At 42.3% G+C, this 22,978-nt stretch overlaps 1 protein-coding gene across 2 annotated transcripts in view; it reads right to left on the reverse strand.

The window, feature by feature from the left end:
* The window catches only part of TRIOBP (TRIO and F-actin binding protein), a 93,932-nt gene that overhangs the window by 48,144 nt on the left and 22,810 nt on the right, over positions 1-22,978 (reverse strand). Inside the window, exons 6-9 of one of the 2 annotated variants that reach the window (XM_070756157.1) lie at positions 20,464-20,854; positions 18,310-18,442; positions 12,215-13,591; positions 11,111-11,197 (exon numbers count right to left, since the gene is read on the reverse strand). In XM_070756157.1, the coding sequence (XP_070612258.1) occupies positions 11,111-11,197; positions 12,215-13,591; positions 18,310-18,442; positions 20,464-20,854 (1,988 nt within the window). Of the gene's footprint in view, positions 1-1,752; positions 1,996-11,110; positions 11,198-12,214; positions 13,592-18,309; positions 18,443-20,463; positions 20,855-22,978 lie in introns of those variants that run through there. The other variant, XM_070756160.1, reaches the window with a different exon arrangement.

Below are 22,978 nucleotides of genomic sequence, written 5' to 3' on the forward strand. Positions count from 1 at the left end.
AGAGAACCCTGCTTGACCATGTTTCTCCCCCTCCAAAGTGTTCCACAAGTAATCCTAACAACTCATATGCAACAGCTATTAAAAAAAAAGAACCCTGCACTTTCCAAATCAACATAATGTTCATCTCAAAACTGCTCCATGCTATGATTTACAACACACCCATTCCCAGGAGGTCAAAATGGGAAAGAGAAGAAGTTGAAGACAAGAGATTGCATAAAGCCAATGTTTTAGGTAGGTTCTGGGACAGGCAAAAAAGTATTTCCCCCCCCCATTCAGGAGCAGTGGCTCTTCCTAGTTATAAAACTTATCCGCTCTACGGATATGGATATTTTAGGAACCCAATACTTTTGTGGCAGAAAAGATATTCATGGGAATACCTTTTCTGCCAGAATTAGCATTGGAATTAGCATTGAACTTGTTTTTAAATATAATTTTTCTACATGATTCGCTATCCCTTATCCAATGAAAGAATTCTGTCTTACCGAGAAAGCTTGCATGGTTCTTTTTCAGTAAAAATTAGAAACTTATTAAGCTTTGCCCCATTCCTTCTCTGTGGCAGCCCCAGCTCTTTGGAACCAACTATCCCGACCCAGGTCCATACTGCTCCCATCCTACTGACCTTCTGAAAAGCCTTGAAGACCTGGCTCTGCCGGCAGGCCTGGGGGCCATGAGAATTAACCTCTTTAACCCCAGCCGAAACATGTTTTGATTGGTATGTGTAATGGTTTCACTGCATTGATTAGAGTTAAGGGTTTTTACTGTTAATGTTTTAATTTGACTTTTTACTGTGTTAAGTTTATTGTTGTGAGCCACCCTGAGTCCTGTGGGATTTGGCAGCATATACCGGTAAGTATGTATGTATCTATGTATGTATAAGTAAGTAAATAAGTAAGTAAGTAAATATGTTTTGATTGGTAGATGTGATGGTTTGACTGCATTGATTAGATTAAGGGTTTTTACTATTATTAATGTTTTAATTTAACTTTTTACTGTTTTAGTTTTTTTGTTATGAGCCACCCTGAATCCTGTGGGATTGGGCAGCATGTGTGTGTGTGTGTGTGTGTGTGTGTGTATGTATGTATGTATGTATGTATGTATGTATGTATATATAAATAAATTCCTAACAGGTCTGCAAGGGGCATGCAAAAATGCACAAGCATGCCTACCGTTCCAGTCTTAATGAACCCATGTACTTGCTGATAACCATGCTTATACATCTTATGTATTCGCCATCATGTTTATACTTTGCCTGTAATCCTAGATACGCTTGACGAAAGAAAGAAAGAAGAGAGGGAGGGAAGGAAGGAAGGAAGGAGAGAGGGAGAGAAGGAAAGAAGGAAGTTTCTGCTTGTTCTGCCCACATCTTTTTATTTTAAATGCGAGGAAGGGAAAAAGAGGAAAACCCGCGTCCACCGCTTTCAAAGCCAAAGAGGGAATCGGAGGGAAATCTCTTCGCCACCCTGTTCTCCCTTCCGAAGAGCCCCGGGCGGCAAAATCTACCCAAGTCATCCCCGGCGCTCGTGTGTGCAAACGCGTGACCTCTCCCCGCAAAAAAGGGGGGGGGTTAAAAAGGAGGCGGCCGGCCTAAAAAAGCGGGGAAGTCCAGCCATCAGCCCACTTTAGGCTTAGCTCGAAGCCCAAAGGTAGCGGATTGCCCGACCGCTCCGCTTGACCGGACACGCCCTCCCTCCCTTCTCCGTAGTCAACCGGAATCCGCGGTCACCAAAAGCCTCCGGGAGGACCGGCACTTACCGTCATGCTGCCGTCTTATAAAGCGAACGGCTGTCAAGCCTCTCTCCTCCCCCGTCCCCACCAGGGGGATGTTTCGGTCTCAGTCCCCGCAGGCGATGCTAAAGTCCCCGCCGACCGCAGCGGCATCCGTGGCCATTCCTCTCGCCTCCAACCGTCGCTTCTGCTCCGAACTCGCCTCTTGCTTCTCCGATCCGCCCAGGAGCAAACTTTTTTTCTCCCCCAACCTCTCCCCTTCCCCCCCCCTCAAAACTTCCTGGGAGGTTCTTCCCCGCCAATAGGAACGTCTCGAATGGCGACGCTCGTGACGCACTGTTGCCAAGCAGCCAATGAGGAAGCGAGAAGGAAGACGGGCTGCCTCCGAGGCGAGAGTAACCAATGGTGGAAGCGGGCGCGAGAGACTAAAGCGAGCGAGGGAGAGAGCAAGGCAGAGTTCGACTAGAGGCGCCGCGCGGTCACTTCCCAGAGGGGGACGGCGCGCGCCGGCCAGCGCCTGTCAACCCCGGTAAGGTAGAGGTTGTCTGATGGAAACCAAAACAACAAAAAGAGCTTATCATTTTACGGAAAGCCTTCGAACTACAATCCAATGGAGAAACTTGCAGATCAGAAGATCTAATGTTTCTCTCTTACTAGTACCATGTAAACCTTGTTATATCTTTGTATACCACCAATGCGCACTTACAAAACATATATATATATGTATATGTATCACATGTTTTTCCGACAGAAAAAACATACATTCATTCATACATACGTACATAATTTATATATATACAAATAAATTTAGAATACCAGGGATTTTTTCTTTTTAACCACCCCTTCAGATTCCCTTACTTCCTCCCCTGCCTTTCTCTAAATCCTGGGAATTATTGGGAAGGAGGGGAGGTGTCTCCTTGTAATTTAAGGAGGGGGGAACACTCTTACCTTCCTTTTTTACCTTACCTTTTTCCCTTTTCTAAATAAACAAATAATAATAATAATAATAAAGAAATAAACAAAATTAATAAAATTAATTAAAGAGAATAAATAAAATTAAAAGAAGAAAATAAATAAAATTTAAAGAGAATAAATAAAATTTAAAAAGAAAAGAAATAAATGAAATAAAAGGAGAAAAGAAAGAGAAAAAGTGGGGTAGAACCACTTATTTTCTATGGTGGCATTATTTCTAATTTGGTGTTAACTGTAAAGAGGGGAAACCTACATAGAATAAAAAGGGGTGTTTTGTGGCATTCATGATGATGGTTTACATTTAAATTGGCTTGCACAAATGGCTTGCAATATACCAGATAGTTTCAGCCTTTATGCTGTTGGTGGTGGTGGGGGCGATCAACAGGTCCTATTCTTGCATAAAGGCTGACAAGCTCAGACAACATATTTGCTCTGAAGGATGCAATGCTGTAAAAATGAATATCTACATTTCTGCCTTTGAACCAGAAAAAGTTACTCAGAGTTTCCATCATGCAATCCAAGAGGTATGAAGAACACTAATACAGTACTTTAAGCGAAGGAAACCCAATAAGAGTAAGCATTGTGCCAATTACATTTCCTAAATCAAAACAAGGAATGACAGCTTCAAGATCAAACACAGTTTTCAGTACCAACCTATTAAAAACAATCTGACTGTATTTCATTTTCCCCAGTTTCCTATTTATGCCCCTAGTCCCAAGATAGATACCTCTTTATAATCAAGTGAGGTGTTTCCAGTTTTCAAACGCTTGGGACCAACAAAATCAAATGTTATCTTTAAAATGCCACAGTAATGCTTATGGTAATACTTATGTTACATCAGCAAATTGAGATAAACTATGTCTCTGGAAACTTATAACACCCATTAACATAAGAACATAAGAAGAGCCATGCTGAATCAGGCCAAAGCCTATCGAGTCCAGCATTCTGTGTCACAAAGTAGCCCATCAATTGTCCATGGGGATCTTGAGCAGAAAGAGAAGGCAAGACCCTCCCTTTCCCCTGACCCCCACAAATGGTACTCAAGGGAATCCTGCCTGCTGGCATCCATGAATCTGTCTAATCCTGCCTTGAAGCTATCAAGGCTGACAGCTGTCATGACCTCTTCTGGAAGTGAATTCCATAAACCAACGACCCTCTGGGTGAAGAAATATTTCCCTTGATTTCCCCTCACTTAATTGATTTGATTCGTCCTCTCTTAATTATTCATATCTTTTAACCCAATAAAAGTTTGCTTGCAACTTACAAACTTCATAATATCTAAAGATAAGAGAAATACCATAGCTGGGCTGACAAAACCATTAAATTGTTTACAAATGAATAAATACAATATTCTAAGGTAAATTTGAGTTTCCTCACTCTCTGCACCAGAAGACCATTTTCCATAGCTCCTGTATGCAATAGAGCAGGGGTGTCAAACTGGTGGTCCATATGCATCAAGCACAGGCCACAGCCATCCCAGCTTCACAAGGGCAAAAAAACTGATATGTCACAACGTTTTGACTACTGCAATGCTCTCTACATGGGGCTACCTTTGAAGAGTGTTCGGAGACTGCAGGTAATGCAGAATGCAGCCGGCTGCACGAGCAATCATGGGCCTTTCAAGATATGCCCATGTCTCTACAACACTCCATGAGCTGCATTGGTTGCCAATTGGTCTCCGAACACAGTGTTGGTTATGACCTATAAAACCCTACATGGCATGGGACCAGATTACTTACGGGACTATCTTCTGCCTCATAGATCCCAGCATCTGGTCAAGGCCCAGAGAGTTGGCCTTCTCTAGATCCCGTCAGCCAGACAATGTCATCTGGCGGGGCCTAGGGCAAGAGCCTTCTTTGTGGCTGCCCCGGCCCTTTGGAATGAACTTTCCCCAGAGATTTGTATTGCCCCCCACTCTCCCTGCCATCCACAAAGCTTTGAAGACCTACTTCTGCCGGCAGGCATGGGGCCATTGAAACCTCTGTACATGTGTGCCTGACCCATAGAAATAGCAAAGAATTGGAGAAATGTACACTATGGCAGTATACTAATGCCAGAAAGTTTTCTTAAACTCCTCCCAATTATTTAAATAGATCTACTTCAAGGTTTAACTCAGCTGCCTTATCTTAATACTAAAACAGGACGCTGTTATATTTCAGATTATACCTGTACTGATGCTGTTAAAATTTATGTGGCTTCCTGGGAGTATATAATATTCTCTGCTATTTAAAAGAAGATACAATAGCACTGGGCCTCTTCAGATCAAGCATTTATTTTAAAAAAGCTTCTTCATTTTGTTAAGTTGTCTAGAACAATAATAAAGCAATCTTTAAAAAATAAGTCTAATACTTTGAACATTCTACAGACATTTACAGTTATTGCCTTACCTCCTTGCATCCAGTTTCAACAGTCTGATTAGCACAAGAAAATAAAATTCTGCCTCTACCTCCTAGCAATTTGCCTCCTTGCAGCTAGTTTCATTTTCAGTTTTAGCAGGTGGCCTGCCTGCAGCTTCAATCAGCTGTGGGTCGGGAGGCTGATTGCTTGTGCTATTCAGGTTGACTCAGCCTTCCATCCTTTCGAGGTGGGTAAAATGAGGACCCGGACTGAGGGGGCAATAGGTTAGCTCTGTTAAAAAGTGCTATTGCTAACATGCTGTAAGCCGCCCTGAGTCTAAGGAGAAGGGCGGCATAAAAATTGAATAAATAAATAAATAAATAAATAAATAAATTCAGGCTCTGTGCTGTTTGCTGCAAGGAGGTAAATTGCTGGGAGGCAGAGGCCAAAGGTGGGGGTGGCTGGGTGGTGCTACATTCAGTGTTTTCACCCTCTTTTGGGGGGGTAAAAAGGTGCATCTTATATTCTGAAAAATATGGTATATAGGTATGTGGCTGGGCACATGATGGCAAACCTATGGCACAGAAAGCCATGTCTCTAGGCATGCCAGCCATCACCTATAGTTGTTTGTACACATGTGAAGGAGTACCAGAAACTAGAAGATTTCTGGCACTCTTGCATGCACCCGTTTCGGCATTCAGTGACAAAAAGGTTTGCCAACACTAGGCTGGGCAGTTAAATCATAAAGCAAATTTAATAATATAAATACAGTCCCTAGAGAAATCTGAATTACAGGTAGTCCTCAACATACGACCACAATTGAGCTCAAAATTTATGTTGCTAAGTGAGAAATTTGTTAAGTGAGCTTTTCCCCATTGTACAATTGTTCTTGCCACATTTGTTAAGTGAATCACTGCAGTTGTTAAATTAGCAGCCCGGTTGTTAAGTGAATCTGGCTTCTCCATTGACTTTGTCAGAACGTGGCAAAAGATGATCACTTGACCCCAAGGCAGTGCATCTGTCCTAAATGTGAGACAGTTGTGAAGCACCTGCACATAAATCACGTGAACATGGGATGAACCATGAAAAACAGTCAAAAGTCACTCTTTTCAGTGCCATTGTAACTTTGAACCGTCACTAAGTGAACTGTTGTCACTGTCGAAAACTATCTGTACTGTTCATTGTTTTTTCTTAAATGGAGTTCTGTCCGGTATCAAATGAAAATCTTACTGCTTCAGATCTTTGCTTTATATTTTACTAGCACTAGATTAGATTAGATTAGATTTATTGGATTTATATGCCGCCCCTGTCCGCAGACTCGGGGCGGCTCACAACAATGGCAAAAACAGTACATAGTGACAAATCTAATATTTACCAATCTAATTACAGTTTTAGGTAAAAAAATTCATAAAAGCAACCCCAATATATATATATATAAAACAAGCACACAATCAATCATACACCAAAGCAACATGGGCAAGGGGGAGATGTCTCAGTTCCCCCATGCCTGATGGCAGAGGTGGGTTTTAAGGAGTTTACGAAAGGCAAGGAGGGTGGGGGCAATCCTAATCTCAGGGGGGAGCTGGTTCCAGAGGGTCGGAGCCACCATAGAGAAGGCTCTTCCCCTGGGTCCCGCCAGATGACATTGTTTAGTCGACGGGACCCGGAGAAGGCCAACTCTGTGGGACCTAACCGGTCGCTGGGATTCGTGCGGCAGAAAGCAGTCCCGGAGATATTCTGGTCCGGTGCCATGACGGGCTTTATAGGTCATAACCAACACTTTGAACTGTGACCGGAAATTGATCGGCAACCAATGCAGACTGCGGAGTGTTGGAGTAATATGGGCATACTTAGAGAAGCCCATGATTGCTCTCGCAGCTGCATTCTGCACAATCTGGAGTTTCTGAATCTTTTTCAAAGGTAGCCCCATGTAGAGAGCATTACAGTAGTCGAGCCTCGAGGTGATGAGGGCATGAGTGACTGTGAGCAGTGACTCCCGGTCCAAATAGGGCCGCAGCTGGCACTGAACTTGTAATTGACACAATCTCTGGAAAAGCCCTAAGAATTATGTAGCATTACCATCAATGCTTCATTCAACCAGGACACAATAGGCCCTAAACTCTGCTTTTCAGGAACTCAAACAATTCTGGCAATTTAAAAATTTCTTACATATATAAAATAAGGAAAAATCAACCATTTTCAAGCATGCACAGTTGGAAACAAAAGTACTTGTTTACTATACAGCCCAGCATCTAAAAACACCTGTTTCATTTGAGAAAATCTATTGGTTCCCACCGGAAAAAAACAAACTCTTTGATGAGAAGGTTAGCTGCTAAGCAAGAAAAATGCAGGAGGATGGGAAGAGAATACTATGTCAATGATACCCATAGGGAAAACAACCCCAGCACTTTATCTCCTAAACCGGGTGCTAAGCAGCTGCTTCTTCCTCCCACCTGTCAACCTTGCTTAGTATTACATCTGTTGTAGCAAATCACTAAATTGCTTCTACCTTCAGTTAAAATTACATGGCTGTACTTAAGAAATTGCCAGCTAAAATGACATGGCTGTACTTAAGAAATTACCAACTTTCCCTGCTGGGTATTTGTAGATTGTCTAATACAAGACCATTTTATTTCCTAGTAGGAACAGAAATTATTGGCAAAGGTACTTCAACGATTTCTATTCACAAAATACAAATTCTTCATTTTGAACATTTAGATCGAAATGTAATAATACAGGGGTGAATTGCTTTAGGAACAAAAGAAATGACTCTACCACTTTATATTGGCCAATTCATCTGTTAAGTATGTACTATTTATTAAAATATGTCAGTGGAACCAAGAGTTTCATTCTGAAAAACCAAGAGTTTTCTTGGATAGCCATGGGGTATGACATCCAGGGCAGCTTCCTCCCAGATATACCAATCCTTCCCTCCACCCCCTCTCCTCTCAGAAATCATGAAATTCAAAATACGTAGATGTAGAAAATCTTTCACAGTTGCTATCTGTAAAAATGTAAAACAGAAGCCTATTTTTACTGCAAAAAAAATTAACTGGACAATGGATTTTTGTCTTTTAAAAATTAAAAATTGTGAACTCTCTTCAAATATGTATCTATTTTCTATTATAAAATATAACCTCTTTCTACTCAAGAAATATTTGCCTATAGCCTTAGGTCATTTCAGTGTCATCACGTCTAAATAGGAATTAATGGTTCTTTCAGGCTATTTACTTTGCTGCTGCCTCCCTTAAGGGTGTAACACGCTTAATAGTAGAGGCAGTGTCTGGAAGAGCAGATATACAGGTGCTACGCTGGCCTAAAACACGAAGGCAGATTCATATCAATCACTTGCAGCTGCAATTGGAGCAGAGGCTTGCTCAAAAGAGGGATTTTTTTGGAGGGGAAGGAAGCAGGCATTGATACAAAAGGTACAGAAGTGGCCAGCTGGCCAGCCATCTCCACCTGAACAATAAATAATAGTCCCCAATGTTATCTACCTGCCCCTGATATTCATGCAGTACTTTTAAAATCATTTGAGAAAATCTATTGGTTCCCACTGGTTTTCTAAGTTCAGATTCAACACTGCACTGTTCCTGGACCCATAAATTCAGGCCAATCGGCAGAGGGGGGGAGACCCTTCTCTGTCTTACACCCAAATTATTATTATTATTATTATTATTATTATTATTATTATTATTATTATTTATTAGATTTGTATGCCGCCCCTCTCCGAAGACTCGGGGCAGCTCACAACAGTAATAAAAACAATATAGCAGTGGAACAAATCTAATATTAAAAAAACATATAAAACCCTATCATTATTTAAAAGAACCAAACAGCACATTCATACCAAACATAAAACAAAGTATAAAAAAAAAGCCTGGGGGAAAGGTGTCTCAACTCTCCCATGCCTGGCGGTATAAGTGAGTCTTGAGTAGTTTACGAAAAACAGGAAGGGTGGGGGCAGTTCTAATCTCCGGGGGGAGTTGGTTCCAGAGGGCCGGGGCCGCCACAGAGAAGGATCTTCCCCTGGGGCCTGCCAAACGACATTGTTTAGTCGACGGGACCCGGAGAAGGCCAACTCTGTGGGACCTTATCGGTCGCTGGGATTCGATGATCTAGGGTTTTTTTTTAGTTCTGCGCACTTCATTTACTTGTAGCCTATGACCATTTATTTGAAAACATTGACATTTTCTGTGGCATCAGTAGTATATTTCCCATGGTGAGATACCACACGTCTATATGTCACACTACAACTCCTGATTTTATATGTGCTTCCATGTGTTGTTGTTTTTTTAAAATCACAATCCAGAAATGGCTTGCCATTGCATTTTTACAAACTTCTAAAATTAGCCCTAGCCCTACTCTTTCCTAGTGGTATCTACCTCTGCTTGGCTTCTCAGATCAATCAGGCTTGGCTGATCTCAGTACCACCTGGACCAGAAGTAGAGGAAGAGTTGCTGAGGGATAGAGTACCAACTTTAAAAGTAGTAAGGCGCACAGCTATTGACACCCTGCAAAAAGCATCTAGTGGAAAAAAGATGGAAACTCCTCTGAAGAACAATTCTCATCAGAATAAAAGGCAATGGCTTGTATTCCTGAGAATATACAAACCTGCTTTTTAAAAAAAAAATTATTTATTTATTTATTTATTTATTTATTTATTTATTTACTTACTTACATACCTACCTAATCTATCTATCTATCTATCTATCTATCTATCTATCTATCTATCTATCTATCTATCTATCTATCAGTATTTATCTATCAGTATCTGTCTGTCTGTCTGTCTGTCTGTCTATCTATCTATCTAACCTTCTATCTATCTATCTATCTATCTATCTATCTATCAGTATTTATCTATCAGTATTTATCTATCAGTATTTATCTATCAGTATTTATCTATCTATCTATCTATCTATCTATCTATCTATCTATCTATCTATCAGTATTTATCTATCAGTATCTATCTATCTATCTATCTATCTATCTATCTATCTATCTATCTATCTATCTATCTATCTATCTATCTATCTATCTATCATCAGTATCTATCTATCAGTATCTATCTGTCTATACATCAGTATCTATCTATCTATCTATCTATCTATCTATCTATCTATCTATCTATCTATCTATCTATCTATCTATCTACCTACCTACCTACCTACCTACCTACCTACCTACCTACCTACCTATTGGATTTGTATGCCGCCCCTCTCTGTAGACTCGGGGTGGCTAACAACAATAATAAAAAACAGCATGTAAATCTAATACTAAAACAACTAAAAAACCCTTATTTTAAAACCGATCATACATACAAACAAACATACCATGCATAAATTGTAAAGGCCTAGGGAGAAAGAGTATCTCAGTTCCCCCATGCCTGACGGCAGAGGTGGGGTTTAAGGAGCCTACAAAAAGTGAGGAGGGTGGGGGCAATTCTAATCTCCGGGGGGAGTTGGTTCCAGAGGCCCGGGGCCGCCACAGAGAAGGCTCTTCCCCTGGGCCCCGCCAAACGACATTGTTTAGTTGACGGGACCCGGAGAAGGCCCATTCTGTGTGACATAACTGGTCGCTGGGATTCGTGCAGCAGAAGGCGGTCCCTGAGATAATCTGGTCCGGTGCCATGGAGGGCTTTATAGGTCATAACCAACACTTTGAATTGTGACTGGAAACTGATCGGCAACCAATGCAGACTGCGGAGTGTTGGTGTTATATGGGCATTTTTGGGAAAGCCCATGATTGCTTGCTCTCGCAGCTGCATTCTGCACGATCTGAAGTTTCCGAACACTTTTCAAAGGTAGCCCCATTTTTAGATTCTTATAATTTCAGTATTTGTCCAGTGTATATTTACAGGCATCTGAAGATGCTACAGATTGAATTTGCACCAAGTGTTCATAGAAGAATTGTTAATTATTCTTTCCATGCAGCTATTCTGGCCATGCAGCTATTTAGGACCTTGTTTCCAATAATCCCTTCCTTTTGACCATGTTGACTAGAATGGAAGAAATCCAAAACTTAGGAGGACATCAAGTTGCATTTACGTGAGCCAAAGGATAAAGTTGTACTGTACCTTAAGTTTCTTACTGGAGTCCAGATAAAGCATTTGACTTCTAGAGGAACAAGCACTTGTTGCAATATGGTCTTCACCTTGCTGCTTCTACAAAGGAAAGTGCAGAAAGTATATTTTATGAGAATTTCTATTTCCCATTAATGGGATAATAGAGATTACCCCATAGTAGTATTCCTTGCGTAGGTCAATGGTCATATGGTTGGGCAAGCCCAGATATGACAAAAAGCCACATATGGATGCTCAGTTTACATCATCTGTTAGCATAAGTTAGCATATGTTTTTTTGCTCCAGGCTTGAACTTTTCAGAAACTCTTTGATTGCAAGGCCTGAGCAAAAAACCTATGCTAACTTATGCTAACAGATGATGTGAACTGAGCATCCATATGTGGCTTTTTGTCATATCTGGGCTTGCCCAACCATATGACCTTTGACCTAGACAAGGAATACTATATCCCATTAATGGGATAATGAAAAAAAAAGCAAACATTAGTTCTGTTCAGAAACCAATGCATGCCTTTGTCAAGGATTTTTTTAAATTAAATAAGCATAGCCATATGTATTTATAAAACAGCAATTCTAAGCTATTTTAGTGCTTTATACAATATCAGTGTAAATATGTTAGTTTACATCACGCAGAAATTTTTTATATTATGTACAGTAGTTCTGATTGCTTACATCAGCCATTTTCTAATGATTTTTCAAGACTTCAGATTTGTTCTGCTGAACGAGTAAACTTTCATCTATTTTAATACTGTATATGCAGCAACAATTTGGCAAGTTAAATAAACCATGGTTTTTAAATTCTGAAAACCGACATTAGGGCCATGGGATTTTCCCACACATCTACCAAGATGTACTAGCTGCATTTTTCTATTTTATATAATTCCACTCCTTGACTCGTGTGATAGTGCAAATGACATATTTTGCAGGGATACACAACTACACACCACACATACATACTTTAAAATGAGAGGTATTGATGTTGCTTCAGGAGACAGAAAACAGGATTCTTCTACTGCATTTTGAGGACCAGGCAAAAAAAAAAACAGAAACAAAAGAAAATATGAAAGCAATTGCAGGCAGTGTTTTTTATCTCTTCCTTACCAGATAGAAAAGTTTTTCCTTATTATTTCCCAGATCCTTCTCTGCTGTTGAGGGACTGGGACCTCTCTGCCACTTTATCCATTCATCCTCTGTCCATTTTACTGGAGCTCCTTGGTTTTTCCTGTTATCCTCCAACTGTTGCTGCCCGGGCTTGGCAGAATGGAAGCCCTTCCCTTGGCTTGTCCACTCTTTTTCCAAGGATGGCATTGGATGCAGATGGCTCTGGGAGCTTTCTTGGATGCTTGGGACAGCCTCTGGTTTGATGGAGTGTGCAAGGGCTTCTTGGACCATCCCTTGCTGTCCAAAAACTGTAGGCTCTTTGGGGCTAAAGGACGTGCAACAACCTTTCCAGTCTTTCTCCTCCTTAAGAGCGAAAGCCATTGAATGGTCTCTTTTGCTCAGCCCATCACTAGCGGCAGTGGCCTTTACACTCCGGGCTTCCCTTCGACTTTTCCAGGTATTCTCTAGGTGCTGCTGTGAAGATGAAGCAGCACAGCATCTTGCCTGCTCCAAGCGTATTTGACTACTTTCCATCAAACGCCCATGATTTGGACAACGTCTCGTGCTGTTCCTATTGTCTTCCTTGCATCTCCCTGGGCCGCAAGAGTTTCTGGTATCCCTTTTGCTTCTACCGGCAGATATTCCAGGGCTAGGGCTATTCACAGCTGCACTAGGACATTTCAAACCGATTCCCGTTTGTTTCCTAGGATTCAAAGAATGCTTTTTCACTTCCTGGATTCCGCACGGATCACGCCCAGGCCTAGAACAAACCAATGGCTGTCCCCCTTTCCCTCTAGCTGCAATTTCGCTTCTTGAGCCAACGGCACAGATAACTTCTCGGGAGTCTCTTAGGTCTTTTCTTGGCAGGTCAACTGCACCTATAAGGAGCAGGGGTTTTCCTCGTGCCTTCCGGTCACTTTCTTTATACCTATCTAGTTGCTTTATACACTTTGCTTGATTCTTGTCCAAAGTCTTTGAAGGATTAGCAGTAGGACTGCTTTTCCATCTGGTCTCTGTGCCATTCTTCCCAGGGTTTTTGTGATGCACGATCTCTGCTCGCCTCTTTTTATTATTATCAGCTTGCCTCCCATGACTCGTAGGACAAAGGGCAACCCTTTCTGTACTAGAACTCAGACGGGACAGAAGGTCCTCCAGCTTCCTTCCTTCTCTCTCCATCTTCTGAGAGGTTGAAGTTGCTGAGCATGGAGGCATCCCTCTATTTTGAATGTGTCTCTCCGATTGCTGATTTGGGTTCTTTAAATGTGAGGATTCACCATGGCTTTGGCTACTTATCTTGAGTTGTTGTTCTGTTCTTCCTATGCAAAGAGATTCTCTTTTCCTGGGCTGTTCTGGCTCCCATGGAAATTTTTTCTTTACCTGTAGAAGGGAAGGGAAGAGAAGAAATCACGCACAGTATCCATTGCAAACAGCTCAACTTAACAAATTGTCTTGGAAATTAGAAATGCATTAGGAAAGCATTTCTCATGCCGAAATTTAGAACTTGAAAATTCAATTTCCTACAGTGGCTGGTTCCCTCAAATACCCTTTTGATTTTCAGTAGTAAAACATCTCTCTCACTGTTGAATGCTCAATACAAGCCAAGGGCTGTCGGCCTCTTACCGAGCCGGTGGTGTTTGTGGCGTGGGCGGGGAAGGAGGCCGCCATCTTGGGGGCGGAGCCTGCGGCCCCGTGTCATCAATGGGGGCCACAGTGATGTCATTGCAGTGTGCAGGGCATCGATTGGTCGAGGAGCGGCTGGGGAGGCACCCTATATAAGGGGCCTGCTTGTGGTGCCGCTCCTCTTTATTCCTTTGTCTCCAGGCGGAGACACCTGCCCACCCTCCCTCTGTTACAGGGTGCATATGATGGGTCACCCCTTGGGGGGCCGAGTAGGAATTTTTGGCAGTCACAGTAGATTGGCCTAACTGTGGCTGTTTTTTCGCCTACTCCACTCTGTGCGTGGGAGTGTGGTTAGGGGGTGTACTCACCAACTAGTTTCCCCCCCCAAGGTCACTGGGGGGGGAGCGAAAGGGGGCGGAAATGGGTGCAAGCAGCAACTGTGTGATCTCCTTTAGGGGCACCTCTAGTGAGGTGAGGGACGACCTCCTTCTCGTACCACAGGGCTTGACCGGCTTGGGTATGGGAAGGGGGCCGCACCTGGGGCTTGCTGGCTGGGGCTTCCCAGAGACCAGGAGCGAGCCATCCCACACGCCATGGGGGCGTGGCACGGGGTAGGGGGCAGGTGTAAAGATACCACTCCCCTATGCCCAGGCAAGGAGCTTTCGCCCGAGAGTTGCTCAGAAAAGGTTTGTGACAGTTGACTCTGCCCCCATTTTGATTTATTCACCCCTGCAGGTCACGTGATTTAAATGGTTAATTAATTAATTGATAATGAATTAATAAAGTGACCCCATTATACCCAAACATTCTGTGTCCGAGTGTTACTCCGCCTTCGCCGCAACATAAGTTTATTAAATAAAATAGAAACCCTATGAAGCTTGTTCTCATTAAAGATAAAGGCTCCCCTTGCACATATGTGTTAGTCTTTCCTGACTCTAGGACTCATCTCTATTTCAAAACCAAAGAGCCAGCACTGTGTAAAAATATCTCTGTGGTCATGTGGCCAGAATGACTAAATGCCAAAGGTGCATGGAACGCTGCTACCTTCCCACCAAAGGTAGTTCCTATTTTTCTACTTGCATTTTTTACGCACTTTCAAACTGCTAGGTTGGCAGAAGATGGGACAAGTAACAGGAGCTCACTCCATTAGGTGGTACTAGCAATTCAAACCACTGAACTGCTAACCTTTCGATCGACAAGCTCAGGATCTTAGCCACTGAACCACCACGTCCATCTTGTTCTCATTAGCAGGGGCCAAAATAACTGCTCCATTCCACTTAATGGTAAAGCCATCCTTATTCTTTCAGACTTGTTTGAATTTACCAAGTTACCTTTGCTGACACTGAATTAAGCCTTCTGTGTATCCTTCACTGCCTTAAAGTCGCACGAATCCCAGCGACCAGTTAGGTCCCACAGAGTTGGCCTTCCCCGGTTCCCGTTGACTAAACAATGTCGTTTGGTGGGACCCAGGAGAAGAGCCTTCTCTGTGGCGGCCCCGACCCTCTGGAACCAACTCCCCCCGGATATCAGAGTTGCCCCCACCCTCCTTGCCTTTCGTAAGCTTCTTAAAACCCACCTCTGTTGTCAGGCATGGGGGAATTGAGATATTCCCTTACCCCATGGCTTATAAAATTTATGCATGGTATGTCTGTATGTATGATTGGTTCTTTAAATTGGGGTTTTTAAAATTACTTTTAATATTATATTTGTTTACATTGTCTTTTTACTGTTGTTAGCCGCCCCGAGTCTGCGGAGAGGGGCGGCATAAAAATCAATCAATCAAACAAACAAACAAACAAATAAATAAAGTCCCAAGCAGGCAATATTTTTAAAAGAAATGTACTGTATATTCTATGTTCCAAAAGAAGTGCTTTTGATTTTAGCACAGGAAATTGAAAGTTTCTTTAGATATTGTATACAACTACACATACCATTGATGCCTGTGATTGGAAGTGTTAGGATTTGGAGATAAGCAACTAGCAATCAACTATTTTTCAGGTACTGTATTACAAAAAAGAAATAGTGGAGTTTTATGGCTGTAAGATTTAAGCAGTTGGATATTGCTTATGCAGAAAAAGATTCTACTTAGAGTAGCTTGAGAAAGATTGGTCTTGAGCTATTGAGCTTTAGAAGCTCAATAGCTCAAGACCAATCTTTCCCAAGCTAAGGGGAATCCTCCCGATTGGTTGGGATTGAATTCCCATAATTCCCCAAGCATACTGCTTAGGAATTCTGGGGACTACAATTTCAGCACATCTCAAAACCAATAATGTAGATCAAACAAAATGGTTAGGCATTAATTTGGTGGAGTTAGAAAAATCAATGATTACTCATTGGATACTTTTCTAAGTCTTCTGAGATTTTCTTTGACCTTTTCCACCTGCTTTGTAGTCTAGAATGCTAAAAACTATCTTCTATATATATGGCAAGGAGTTCTAAAAACATAAATCCAAAATATTGAAGAGGCTAAATTCTGCACTAGTTAAGGAATTTGCAAGATATATAGAACATTCTCAATAGTCCAGAAAAGTAGTGCAATCAAAAAATCAGTATCAGATCAACAGGTCAAGCAGGTTATTCTGAGCTTCTGACCTCTGACCGCCGTCCCATGTCCTTGCTGCCCCAGGTGATTACTATCAATATATTTAAAACAAACAAGAAAAGATTATTTTGTAAAGATCAAGTAGATGCCTGTATCATGCTGGTTCGTGCATAGTGGCTATTTTTCAAACCTCACGTTCACATCTATTATTATGAGAAAAGACAGGCCCTGCGACTGGGCCACTGGCAGTCACCACTAGCAGTTGAGGAAGTTAAAATATAGGTTTCTACTATTTTTAGTTGCCATGCCCCACATATGAAAAAATGTTCTGCCATGCTTTGGCAAATGAAATGGCAAAGCAGTTCCTTCCCAACACCACATTGCAAAGATATACAGTGGTACCTCTACTTAATTATTTAATTCGTTCCATGACCAGGTTCTTAAGTAGAAAAGTTTGTAAGTAGAAGCAATTTTTCCTATAGGAATCAATGTAAAAGCAATTAATTAATTAATTAATTAATTAATTAGTTTGTTTGTTTATTTATTTATTTATTGGATTTGTATGCCGCCCCTCTCCATAGACTCGGGGCGGCTAACAACAGTAATAAAGACAGCATGTAACAATCCAATATTAAAACAGTTAAAAACCCTTATTATAAAACCAAACATAAATACAGACATACCATGCATAAAATTGTAAAGGCCTAGGGGGAAAGGGTATCTCAGTTCCCCCGTGCCTGGCGGCAGAGGTGGGTTTTAAGAACCTTACGAAAGGCAAGGAGGGTGGTGGCAATTCTAATCTCTGCGGGGAGTTGGTTCCAGAGGGCTGGGGCCGCAACAGAGAAGGCTCTTCCCCTGGGTCCCGCCAAGCGACATTGTTTAGTTGACGGGACCCGGAGAAGACCCACTCTGTGGGACCTAACTGGTCGCTGGGATTCGTGCAGCAGAAAGCGGTCCCTGAGATAATCTGGTCCGGTGCCATGAAGGGCTTTATAGGTCATAACCAACATTTTGAATTGTGACCGGAAACTGATCGGCAACCAATGCAGACTGCGGAGTGTTGGTGTAACATGGGCATATTTGGGAAAGCCCATGATTGCTCTCGCAGCTGCATTCTGCACGACCTAAAGTTTCCGAACACTCTTCAAAGGCGTGCAAACCTATTAGGAAAGAAATAAAACCTTGGAATTTGGGTGGGGGGAGGAGGAGGAAGAAGAGGAGGAGGAGAGTCGCTACCGAAGGAAGAAGGTGAGGTGCGGGGAATCAAAAAAATCCAAAACTTTAAGGCTTAAAAAAAAAAAGAGGGACTCCGAGGCGGCGAGGAGGAGCACGCGCTTCCCATACACCCAGTGTGAGGCTGCCTCCCATACACTGCGCCAGAGAGAGAAACCCAGGGGGAATGGCAGGAAACTGGCCAGGCCTTCATGCTGCTCTCAAATTTCCTGGGAAATTTTTCCGGGTTCGAGTTCTTAAGTAGAAAATGGTTCTTAAGATGAGGCAAAAAAATCTTGAACACCTGGTTCTTATCTAGAAAAGTTCTTAAGTAGAGGTACCACTGTATAAGGGACAAATCTGATATCCTTGCAAAGTTAGCACATCCAAGAGGGTTTAAATTGTACTGCTTCTCCTTTGCACCATGGTGAATTTTGTGCAACATGGAATAGTTTGTTACCCCAGCATTTTCAAACTAACAACTCTTATGTGCTTAGAAGTGGCACAATCTTCAGCTGTCATGCACTGATTTGTTCCTCAGTATTCTGCCCCACAGTTGAAAAACAAAAGCCCCGAAAAGCAAGTGTTTCATTCTTCAAGGCTGACCATCACAGAAAGCAAGACAAATTAAGGAATGCAACACTGAAAATATTTTTTTTTCTCCTTTAACACCCAGCTGTTAAATGAAACTAAAATTCTGTCTGTGTGACCAGCCACTCACTTCTCGGCACAGGGTGGGGCTCGACCGCCTTCTGACTAATCGCCCTTCCTTGGCCAACTTCAAGGATTTACTGTCCAAACGGTCCAGGAGGCCCTCTTCCAGCGCCTGGAACACTTCCAGTGTCTCTGACTTCCTAACAACCAAAAACAAAAAGAGAGTCTTCAGAAATCATTGAAATAATCTGCAAAGAATCTCCACATTCAAATACAGGGATAAGATGAGCAGTTACACTTTTAATATTATTTCTAATACCTGTAAAAACATTTCCCTATTTGGCAGCCTTAAGCCATGTTTCATCATGAAATCCATTATTCCCCCAAAAGTCAAGTGTATATTGGTGCAATACAGGGGTGGGCAATTAATTTTGCCATAGGGCCGCATGAGAAATTGGGATGGTTTTAAAGGGCCAGACTAATATAATTAACTCAGTTCTACCCAATACTGTATATTATTGGGTAGAACTGAGTTAATTATATTATAAATTATAAATTATTATATATTATATTATATATATCATATATTATATGTATATCATATATTATTATATATTATATCTTGAACACCCGGTTCTTATCTAGAAAAGTTGGACTGACCTCCGCAGGCCAGTCACAGCGGGCGGGCCGCATCTGGCCCTCGGGCTGCATCTTGCCCAAGTCTGGTGTAATAGATATGTAATATAGGCAGTCCTTGACTTATGACAACAATTGAGCTCAGAATTTTGGTCCACATGAGTACACTCAATTTCATGACTATTTTTATGATGATTTGATGGGATTAGAGACAAATCGTGGCAGGATGCAAAGATGACTGCCTTTGCAGTGTTTATTGCTTATATACAGTTTTCCAAACAGCCAAAGGTAGAAAAGAGCAACAGCATTTTCATTGGTGAATTCCCCACTACCATCTCTTCCCTACACCAGCTTTAATGAGCACACTGTTGTTGCAACCTAGATGAGATCACGTACCAGCCAGAGAAATCATGTCTTAAATCATTCTGGCTGTGTGAAATGAGTGAGGTCATTTAAGAGCAAGGGGCCTGTTTAGGGCAGGCAGTTTTCTGACACACACTCGTTCACATGGTCCTCATTCCTACAATGATTGTCAAGCGAATCACTGGCGGGGGAGCACACATAGTTCCATTTGTACAAGCGTACTGCCTGCTCACACGTGTGTACTCACCCACAGTTTCAGTGGCCCAAATCTGCATAGGCTGAAGCCCAGGGCTTGGGGATCCCTGCTATAAAGGGACCAAAAGGAATGTTCCCCATATTGTCATAGATGAATCTTTGTAGTAATAGCAATAGCACTTAGAATTATATTATCACTTCACAGTGCTTTACAGCCTTCTCTAAGCGGTTTACAGAGTCAGCCTATTGTCCCCAATGACCCGAGTCCTCATTTTACCTTCCTTGGAAGGATGGAAGGATGAGTCAACTTTGATCTTGGTGAGACCCGAACTGCCAAACAGCTGGCAGTAATACTTTCAATCCTGGGCCTAGAATGTTTAGAACTAAGACGCCTTAAACAAGATCTAAGTATTGCCCACAAGATCATATGCTGCAACGTCCTGCCTGTCGGCGACTACTTCAGCTTCAGCCACAACAACACAAGAGCACACAACAGATTTAAACTTAATATTAACCGCTCCAAACTTGACTGTAAAAAATATGACTTCAGTAACCGAGTTGTCGAAGATTGGAACTCATTACCGGACTCCATAGTGTCATCCCCAAACCCCCAACACTTTACCCTTAGATTATCCATGGTTGACCTGTCCAGATTCCTAAGAGGTCAGTAAGGGGCGAGTACAAGTGCACTAGAGTGCTTTCCGTCCCCTTTCCTATTGCTCTCCTATATCTCCTATACCTTTCTTCTATTCCTATATCTCTTCTTCTATTCTTTCATTGATATGTTCTACTACTATACCTTCTTTTCTATTATTTCTTAGATATATTTTACTATGAGTATCTCCTCTATAACCTTTATCATGTATTTTACTATGTGTATATAGATATACAGTATACCCACTAAAACCCTCATTGTGTATTGGACAAAATAAATAAATAAATAAAAATAAATAAATAAATACTAAAACATACCTAGTTCCTATGCTTGTGCCTGAGATGCAGTCTGGGATGCAACAGGATTTCTTACCTGCGTTCCTGCCCAAAAATCCGTTCCACCTCTGCTCGGCCTGGACTCCGAGCACGGCTGTGCTCTTTTTCAAAAGCCTCCTGGTGATGGAGCCGTTTTGCTTTGGGTAAGTCAGCCAAGATCGTATAGTTCTGCTTTATCAGCCCACACCGGCCCTCACCGCTGCCATTCTTCTGCCGGTTCAGCTCTGAATCTGCCAAGCTGATGGAGGAAGTAGTCCACTTGCTTGCTCCCGTGGCATTGCTAGTGGCAGGCAGCATGCTATGATTAGGACAGGTAGCGGAAGAGATCCAATTTGACTCTGATTTACAACACTCCAAAGAGAAATAGCCACTCTCAGCTTGATGCTTCCTCTTGCTGTCCCCACAATCCTGGCTCAGAGCCCTGGATTCTAGAAGGAAGAAAATAAATGTGATGACAAATTGTTCAAAAGAGGTACACCTCTCTAGAAAGAACAGCGTTCAAAAACATCTCTGAACATAGTTGATTTTAAAACAGAATTGGGAAACACTAACAAAAACCATTCTGGCTTATTCAATGAGGGAGTAATGTTATTCCAGACCAACTGTCCTGCAGACATACCGGTTCCTAAGCCTCAGCCTACCGGTCCCTTGACTTATGCTGGCTAGTGAAAACATGAGTTACAATCCAAATATGTAAGTGGTGCCAGTTTGGTGAAGCCTCTTTTCAAATCAATTGCACTTGTTAATGGCCAAATTGACATAGCCGTGACATGGCCAATAGAAAGCTTAATTTAAAACTGCTTATGAGACTAGGGAATTTAAAAACAACCTTTTGGCATTTGCATGGTGAGCAAAAAGGAAAGCCCTCAATTCCCATCTAATAATTTCAAGGTGGTTGAAAGGAACGTTGAGTGGACGAAGATAAGAGTCCCCGGAGAGAGGCGGCCTACAAATCCAATAAATGAATGAATGAATGAATGAATGAATGAATAAACAAACAAACAAACATGGTTTTGACTAGTTGCAATTGTATCTTTTCCACCATCACCGCCTTCTGCCGCACGAATCCCAGCGGTCGATTAGGTCCTACAGAGTTGGCCTTCTCCGGGTCCCATCGACTAAACAATGTCATCTGGCTGGCCCCAGGGGAAGAGCCTTCTCTGTGGCGGCCCCTGCCCTCTGGAACCAACTCCCCCCTGAGATTAGGACTGCTCCTCGCCTTTCGTAAGTTATTAAAAACTCATCTTTGCCGCCAGGCATGGGGAAATTAACACACACCCCAATTGTCAAGGTTGGTGTATGGTTTGATTGGATTGTGTGATTATTTTATTATAAGGGTTTTAAACTGTATTTTTTAATAATTGGATTTGTGCACTGTTTATGTTGTTGTAAGCCGCCCTGAGTCTTCGGAGAGGGGCGGCATACAAATCTAATAAATTATTATTATTATTATTATTATTATTATTATTATCATCATCATCATCATCATCACTCAGAACAAAATAAGTTGTCATTGTCAATGAGAGTTGCGAAGAAAAAAACAGATAATCTATACCAAGATGATTTGTAATTGAAGGTTTTGTACACTGAATTAAAGCAATGTGCATTCCATTTCTCCATGAGGCCATTCCATGAATAGATTCCAGTTTCTAGCTTTGAGATATGATCTGCAGAATGCCAGTTTTCAAAAAAGGGACGGAAGAAGTGTTTCTAAGTCCCTGGTCCAAATTTGTTAACACACTGTATGGAAATATCTATGGGAAATATCTACGGGACCGCCTTCTGCTGCACGAATCCCAGCGACCAGTTAGGTCCCACAGAGCTGGCCTTCTCCGGGTCCCATCGACTAAACAATGTCATTTGGTGGGACCCAGGGGAAGAGCCTTCTCTGTGGCGGCCCCGACCCTCTGGAATCAACTTCCCCCCAGAGATCAGAATTGCCCCCACCCTCCTTGCCTTTCGTAAGCTCCTTAAAACCCACCTCTGTCGTCAGGCATGGGGGAATTGAGAAATTCATTCCCCCCAGGCCTATACAATTTATGCATGGTATATTTGTGTGTATGAATGCAGAATGCAGCTGCGAGAGCTATCATGGGCTTTCCTAAATTTGCCCATGTCACACCAACAAGCCGCAGTCTGCACTGGTTGCCGATCAGTTTCCGGTCACAATTCAAAGTGTTGGTTATGACCTATAAAGCCCTTCATGGCACTGGACCAGAATATCTCCGGGACCGCCTTCTGCCGCACGAATCCCAGCGACCAGTTAGGTCCCACAGAGTTGGCCTTCTCCGGGTCCCGTCAACTAAACAATGTCGTTTGGCGGGACCCAGGGGAAGAGCCTTCTCTGTGGCGGCCCCGACCCTTTGGAACCAACTCCCCCCAGATATCAGAGTTGCCCCCACCCTCCTAGCCTTTCGTAAGCTCCTTAAAACCCACCTCTGTCGTCAGGCATGGGGGAATTGACATGTTCCTTCCCCCTAGGCTTATAAAATTTATGCATGGTATGCTAGTGTGTATGATTGGTTTTAACTTGTGGGGTTTTTTAAATTAAT

This window comes from Erythrolamprus reginae, chromosome 6 (genome assembly GCF_031021105.1).
Source record: "Erythrolamprus reginae isolate rEryReg1 chromosome 6, rEryReg1.hap1, whole genome shotgun sequence".
In the NCBI taxonomy this organism is placed as follows: domain Eukaryota; kingdom Metazoa; phylum Chordata; class Lepidosauria; order Squamata; family Dipsadidae; genus Erythrolamprus; species Erythrolamprus reginae.